The sequence below is a fragment of the Herpailurus yagouaroundi genome, unplaced genomic scaffold (genome assembly GCF_014898765.1).
Source record: "Herpailurus yagouaroundi ecotype Mexico unplaced genomic scaffold, PumYag 193, whole genome shotgun sequence".
Taxonomy (NCBI): Eukaryota; Metazoa; Chordata; class Mammalia; order Carnivora; family Felidae; genus Herpailurus; species Herpailurus yagouaroundi.
The window spans coordinates 1,575,888-1,583,435 of NW_024412424.1; the positions used below are offsets into that span (position 1 = coordinate 1,575,888).

General features: G+C 53.5%; 1 protein-coding gene across 5 annotated transcripts in view; it reads right to left on the bottom strand.

Moving 5' to 3' along the window:
- CPAMD8 (C3 and PZP like alpha-2-macroglobulin domain containing 8) overlaps positions 1-7,528 on the bottom strand; it is an 82,784-nt gene extending 75,256 nt beyond the window's left edge. For 2 of the 5 annotated variants that reach the window (XR_005781440.1, XR_005781438.1), the window contains exons 1-3: positions 7,309-7,528; positions 3,184-3,335; positions 1,568-1,590 (exon numbers count right to left, since the gene is read on the bottom strand). Coding sequence is in view for 1 of the 5 variants with exons in the window: in XM_040444838.1 (XP_040300772.1) it covers positions 1,568-1,590; positions 3,184-3,335; positions 7,309-7,397 (264 nt within the window). In the remaining 4 variants the exon portion in view is untranslated. The remainder of the gene's footprint in view (positions 1-1,567; positions 1,591-3,183; positions 3,336-7,308) is intronic. The other 3 variants (XR_005781439.1, XM_040444838.1, XR_005781437.1) reach the window with 2 other exon arrangements.
- Positions 7,529-7,548: the final 20 nt, after the last annotated feature.

Below are 7,548 nucleotides of genomic sequence, written 5' to 3' on the forward strand. Positions count from 1 at the left end.
GGTGACATGACAGCCAGAAATGTCTCCGGCCACTGCCAGTGGAGCCAGAAGCTCCCCACACACAAGTTGAGAATCACTCAGCAGGAGCCAGTCTAAGAGCTGAGGAGCCCAAGACCTTTTTTGGGCGTCTCTAGTCTGCAGATCCCCTGGTCCCCTGTCCTAGAATGATACAGCCCTTCATGGTCTCTTCTACAAATTCACAGCACCAGTCCTGTGAAGAGTGCCTTCTGATGTGCAGTGGCCAGGGACAGTGTGTACTCTTAACCCCTGTCCAGGGCAGCCCTGCTTTCTGATTCACAAGAAAGCCGACCTGTAGTTCAAGAGGACTTATCGAGGGTTTCCCAACTATCGACATCTGGGGCTGACTCTTTCTTGGTCGTGAAGGCGGTCCTGGGCACTTGGGGGGTTCGGAGCTCCCACTAGGTGCCCTCCCCAATTGTGACAAGCAAAAAGGTCTCCATTCTCTGTCTCAAATATAAATAAATATTAAAAACAAAATTAAAAAAAAAGGGGGGGGGCGCCTGGGTGGCTCAGTCGGTTAAGCATCCGACTTCGGCTCAGGTCATGATCTCATGGTTCGTGGGTTCGAGCCCCGCGTCGGGCTCTGTGCTGGCAGCTCGGAGCCTGAAGCCTGCTTCGGATTCTGTCTCTCCCTCTCTCTCTGCCCCTACCCGCTTGTGCTCTGTCCCTCTCTCTCTGTCTCTCAAAAATAAATAAACATTAAAAAAAATTTTGAATGCTAATAGATCTTTGTGCACAAAGACGCTTGCAACTTTCAGATTACATTACCAAAACCCTGAAAACAACCTTTTAAAAAAAATCTAACCACGTACAAGGTGGAGAGGGTTAGTAAATTAGTACATAAAAAAAGATCCGGTAGGATGCTGTTTACAATAAAGGGCAAATTACAATTATAGAGACTTGAACACATGGACGTATGTTTATGCAGTGTGTTAAGAGAAAAGATCAGGAAGCGACAGGGTGTCTACCCTTTAATTGCAACGATGAAAGAAATACCTTTTTGTTTTAAGTTTATTTATTTGCTTTGAGAAAGAGAGCGAGCGTGAGCAGGGGAGGGAGGGGCAGAGACAGAGGGAGACAGAGAAAATAAAGAGTCCGACACTTGGCGCGCCTGGTGGCTCAGTCGGTTGAGCATCCGACTTCAGCTCAGGTCATGATCTCTCTGTTCATGAGTTTGAGCCCCACATCGAGCTGACTTCTGTCAGTGCAGAGCCCGCTTCAGATCCTCTGTCCCCCTCTCTCTGCCCCTCCCCACCTAGCATGCACGCATTCACGTGTACTCTCTCTCTCAAGAATAAACATTAAAAAAAAAAGAGTCAGACTCAACCAACTGAGCCACCCAGGCATCCCTAGAAATGTCTTTTTGTGGATGAAGATTTATGGGAAACACAAAAGGGAAAAGTATAGGGGATGGGATTACAGGTGAGTTTCCTCCTTTTCTCATTTTTTTCTTCATTTTTCTCACCACACATGCAACTTCTCTCGTTCCATTTCAAATCAATTATTTCCAAGGTAGGATTTATGATTTTAAAAATTCATAGCTTACCTTGAGTTTGATTGTTCCTTTATCTACAAAAATAAAAATTAAATGACAACAGTTAAATTGGGAGCTGTGTTTTCCTGCCTCCCTGAGCTGCAGCCTTACAACTAGGAGCCTTCTCTACCCAGAGGGATTTTCTGTAGACAAACACACACACTGGGTCATGCTGGTCTGGCCTGGGCTGGGATTGGGAAAAATGAGATGTTTCCTCCTAGGTGGTGAAAGCTGAAGGCTAGAGGGGATGGACAAGGCTGAGTTATTCAGGGGAAAGTTGGCCAGCCTGTATTCAATTCACTTCACCCTTGGCCCCTACCCAAGGTAAGCTTGAAGAGAGCAAAGGGAAAACTCCAGGGGGGTGGAACAAGGAGAAGGGTGGAGAGAAAGAAGAGGAGACTGAGGTCCCCAGTGGACCTCACTCCAGTAGATCTATTTTCCCATCACTTCTCTCTTTACCCAAACAGAATCATTTACCATTCTGACACTCTCTGGGCTTTCTAGCCTCTAAGACTTGATTTAGCATCTACTGTTTTGGCCTCCCAAAACTCATTCCCCATTTTCCACTAGCAGAACCCTGATTTCCTTGGGGGCGCCACCTCCCCAGCTCCCAATTCATGAGGCTTGGTGGGGCTCTGCCCATCTCTCTCGGGGCTAGGTGCAAATCTACATAGGTCTTCCCTCAGCCACAGTGATTGGGTCAGAGTTGAACACATGACCCAAAATGGGCCAATCAGCATTGGCTTCCCCAGTCCAAGGGGTTGGGTCAGGATTGAGCACATGACCCAAGATAGAACAATCAGAGGGAATGATGGGACATTTCTCAGAGGTCTCGAGAACCGCTTACTCTCTCAACTTTGGGGAGACACAGGCCCGTCCAGAAGTGGGCCTGGGAGACAGCCAGTGATGCCAGTGGCCTTTTCTTCTAGTTGTGACAGCCCATAAACACTGTTGTTGAAGCCAACCTGATCTGGGTTTGGGGACTGGCCCACAGGACTGCTGTGCTCCCACCTGCCCGAGCCCTCTCCCGGTTTCCACTCCAGGTCAGCCTCTCCCTCGTCTCCCTGGGGGACAGGTACTGCCTTGCGGGCCTGAGAGCCCGGACATCGCCTCTGCATCTCCTGTGGCCAAATCACACTCTGCATGAAGAACGAATTGTCTGTCCTGCTGGACAGGTCCCGGCTCTCACCAGCTCTGTCCAGGAGGCCAGCACTGTTGTTATCTGAGGTTCACCCAGGGCAGCAGGGGAGAGGCCGGCTGGGGGCCTGAGCTCAACTCAGTGATAGTCTGGCTGTAAGCCCAGGTCTGGGCCTAACACCACAGGGGTGCTAGAAGCTCAACAAAAGGTCTGAAATGGTCCTGCGATTCCCTCTGGGTCCGGGCCCCCCCTCTAGCCAAAGCTGACACAGAAGGGTTCCCGACTCCGTCCGGATCGGCACCCACAGAACCTGGGCTGCCGAGGAACAACGGACTCTGATGGAAAATGGGGAAAAGGCAACCCGCTCTCCCTCCCCCGCTGGGAGGTGGGGTCGGAGAGAAGCGGAGCAGTGCCCGCACGGCCTGAGCCCTGGCCAGGCAGTAAAGGCCGCTTTGCAAAGAGAGACGAAGGAAGCACCCCAGGGACCTACCCAGGATGGCTCCCTGGCTCCGTGCCACCGCCTCGCCCTGGGCCACCAGCTGAGCCTGGACCATGACATCCCTTGGGGAGTTAAAGATGGTCACACTGATGACTTCCTCCACTCCCGAGCGGAAGACAGAGGGTGCAGCAATCAAATAGCCCCTGTAGGAGAGGAGAACCTGAGTGAAACTGACCCACTTCCGGCCTCCTTGCCCCTCTGGCTGCATCAGGGTGCTCCCTGGGTGGTCTTCTACCCATGCCTGCCCACACCACGATGACACTGTCATTTTATGTCATCTGTGTCCCCCACCAACCTGTGAGCTCCTGGAGACCAGGGGCTGGCTTATTCATCTCTGAAGCCCCCGGATTAGGTAAGAATCTGGCCTCTCTGTATCTACCCAGCGCCACGCCCCTCCTTCAGTGTCTGCACTCTGGCCTCGGGCCTTTTTAGTCAGCTCATTCTGCCCCAGGACCTTTGCTCCTGCCGCACCAACACGGCGAAATACTCCCCCGAGGAACTGACAGGATCCCACTTCATCCTCACAGCCGCCCTGGGAGATGTGCTCAAACCATCCATTTACAGAGTCAGAAATTAAGCCCTGGAGAAAGCCAAGTCACGTGCCCAACCCAGGTTTCAAACCGAGGCAGCCAGACTCCAGCGCCCAGTGGCAAGAAGCAAGGAGCTTCCTGCAGCATTTAAAGAACAAAACCCTGAAAATCGACTAAATGGCCTGAAACAGGAAATGCTCTGTGAACAGTGGAACCAAAACGGCCCTCTCTTTCTGAAAATCCTCAGCTTAACTAACGGTGAAGATACTCCTGGAGAATAAGTAGCATCATCTCACTTTCCAGATGGGAAAGCAGTCGCTCCAAAAGGAGAAGGAACATGCAGCAGATCGCATTCAGACAGGGGAGAGCCTTGGGACGCCCTTAGGGCACCCGACCTGAGGTACAGATCCTCCTCACCTGAGTTCCTGCCTCTGTTATTCTAGAACCTTCCATGGATAATCAAGAAGTCTTGTTCACCTAACCACGAAAACTTCTCACGATGCAACAGTAAACGCCAAGAGCCTAGACAGCAAAGGCAGAAACCCAAAGGTGCAGAACTACAGGCACCAGAAGGAAACAGGCAAAAGGCAAAACACGAGGTCAGGCAATGAGATTAGGAGAGATTTTCGTTTCTCAAGATCCTCTCTGGGACAACCCCACGTTCACACGACAAAGACACGAATTTAGACCCTTACCGAACATCATACACTCAGGTGAACTCAAACCGGGTCAGAGATCTAAAGGTAAAACTCTAAAAACACCGGAAAGAAACATAGGAGGAAGGCTTTGGTGCGCTCGGGTTAGGCAGATGTTTTGTGACTACGACACTAAAAGCTCAATCTGTGGAAAAAATTGTGGACGAAGCGGACTTCGTTAAAACTTCATGACGGGGCGCCTGGGTGGCGCAGTCGGTTGAGCGTCCGACTTCAGCCAGGTCACGATCTCGCACTCCGTGAGTTCGAGCCCCGCGTCGGGCTCTGGGCTGATGGCTCAGAGCCTGGAGCCTGTTTCCGATTCTGTGTCTCCCTCTCTCTCTGCCCCTCGCCCGTTCATGCTCTGTCTCTCTCTGTCCCAAAAATAAATAAATGTTGAAAAAAATAAAATAAAATGTTTAAAAAAAAAAAAAAAACTTCATGACAGAGCATTTCAAAAGACGCGGTGGGCTCCTGTTGAGTACCGTCTGGCCACAGCACCGACCCTGGGAGCCCACCGCGCTCCGTCCAGCTTGAACAGTGGCCAGAGTTCACGAATCCCGGGTTCCTACATGCACTGTCCTACTTCAGGACTGTTCGGGGCCCACAAGGACCTCGGGACATACCATGTACAAACCACGTACCGTGTAACTCCAGCACTGATGGGAATCTGCAAAGACCCCAGTTTGGTAGGTACACAGCCCAGATCCAGCGATGACTGGAACCGGTAAAGACCCCGAGCTCCCCTGTGCAACGTCTCCTCTCAGCAGTTCACATAGCGGACGGTGACCCTGGGACCCATAGTACATAACTATGCTTCCTGGAGTGCATCGTCGCGCTAGGTACACGCTGTGTATTATCTAATTCCACCACGGACCCAGGCATGCAATGACTCTGGCTTCCCATGTGTCCTGTGGTGCAGCAGCATGGGAACCCCGTCTCCTTTAGGAATACTCTTGGGGCGCCTGGGATGGCTCAGCCAGTCAAGCATCCGACTTCGGCTGGGATCATGATCTGGCAGTTCGTGAGTTCAAGCCCCCTGCGTTGGGCTCCTGGCTGATAGTGCGGAGCCTGCTTGGGATTCTCTCTCTCTCCTTCTCTCTCTGTCCTCCCCCCACTTGCGCTTCCTCTCTCTCTCTCTCTCTCTCAAAATAAATAAATAAACTTAAAAAAAAATAAAAGGAATACTCTTTCCATCTCCCAGCTCCCAGCTGACCTCTAGGGCTTCCCACATAGCCCATGCAGAGTGTGGACGAGCATCTGGGGAATATACAACCCCCGTGTTCATTTTCCTCGGTCACCTCGTAAAGCCTTTGTCCAGAGCTGAGGTAGATTTCTCACCCAGAGACCCCAGAGAGCCCGAAGAAACCACATGAACTCTCCCTGAGGTTCAGGAGTTGCAGCTGTTGGGATGCTTGCTACCCAAGCACTGCTGACCTGATGCATGCCCTGGGCACGTGGACCGACAACTGGCTTCTCATCCTTTGGTCTCAGAAGGTCCCAGCCTGGGAAAGGCAGTGTATGGTAAACAGCAGACAGCACTGGTCTTACTACAGGGTGCAAACCCACGTTGCTTTCTGGGGTCAGGGATCCCTCATGCAAAAATCACACAGATCTCAGAAGCGGGTATCCAGGGCTGTTCCCAAAACAGGATCCCACAGCTCTGGCCTAGAGGCCGACGAATCTAGAACCCTGGGTCAGTAATTCTGCAAGTTCATTTCCTAGCCCGTGTCTCCAGCACAGGGACTACATTTCCCTCGACAGAAGGTAATATCCCAGGATGACTTTAGTCAGAGGCCCACACTCCCGAGAACTGCTTGAAACTCTGCAACTCGGAGACTCTGAACTTGGCCCTTAGAAGGCAGGGTCTCTAATTTCGGGCCAGGTCAAGCTTTGTGGTGGCGGAGGACCCGGGTGTGGCAAAATGTTGAGCAGCATCCCTGGCCTCCACTCAGTAGATTCCAGAAGCATTGCCTCCCCTAGACGCCAAGCAAAAATGCCCCTGGGATTGCCAAACGACCACCAGGGAAACAAACCCCTCCCCCCCCCCACCCCGCCCCACCCAACCTGGCTGAAAACCTCTGTGTTTAAGGGATGCCCGGTTTGAAAGATCAGGACAAAAATTTGCTGGATTCCAATTTCAGAGGGTCCAGGGGCACCGACACAGTATGGTGTCTTACTTCTCAAACTGTGATCCCAAAGGAGCTGTGGCTGGAAGAGACACCACCCCCCAGCCCCACTATTGTCCTATTTTCTGGACTAAACAAGCACTGCTTGAACAAGCCACCTCATGAAGACCGAGGCCCGCCTAAACGGCTGAACTTGGGCAGCTCCAGGCAGCCCCCCGGAACCCACGGCCTTGCAGGTCTGGAAATACTCCCGAGGACGCCAGCTCATGGGGGATTCTCCTTAGCAGCTAGTTAATTCACCTCCTCACTGTGTCAACTCACCAGAAGCTCTGTAGGCAAACTTCAAGAAAAATGTGGAAGCAAAACAAACACTTCCTCCCCACCACCACGCCCTCCCAAGGAAAACGGAACGGTAGGTCTCTCCTATTTCCCAGCCAAGACACGCACCTCTTACCTTCATGCCACGGGCAACTTGAAATCGCCACCCAAGACGACAGCCCCCGTCACGCCAAGGGGGCGAGCTGGGGAGGAGGCGCTGGCCTCGCAGCCCTAGCTCTGGGGACTCCCTGTACTTGGATGTGGCCCCCTCAAGAAGGCTCAGGGGGACCCCTTCCCAGCCCGACCCCTGGAAGTCAAGGGACAAGGTCCCTCCCAGTGCGGAGGCTGTGTAGCCTTGGACAGGTCGCTGCACCTCTCTGAGCCAGTCCCCGGGACCCCCCTCCCCGAGAAGACAGCCAGCCTCCTCAGTCGCGCGGGGCAACTCACGGGGCCTGGGGCGCGGCGCACACTCCGTCCCGCGGCGACAGCAGCAGAAGCCGGAGCCACAGCAGCGGGCCGAGCAGGGCGCCCCACATTTTTCGGCTCCGCGGGGGCGCCGCGCCCAGGGAGGGGGCCGGGCCGGGGCTGGGCCAGGGCCGGGGTCCGAGCGCCGCGGTGCCCCCTGCGCCGCCGGGGGCCCTTTGTTCGCAGCCCCCGCGCCGTGCGCACGGCGCCATGCGCCCCGCT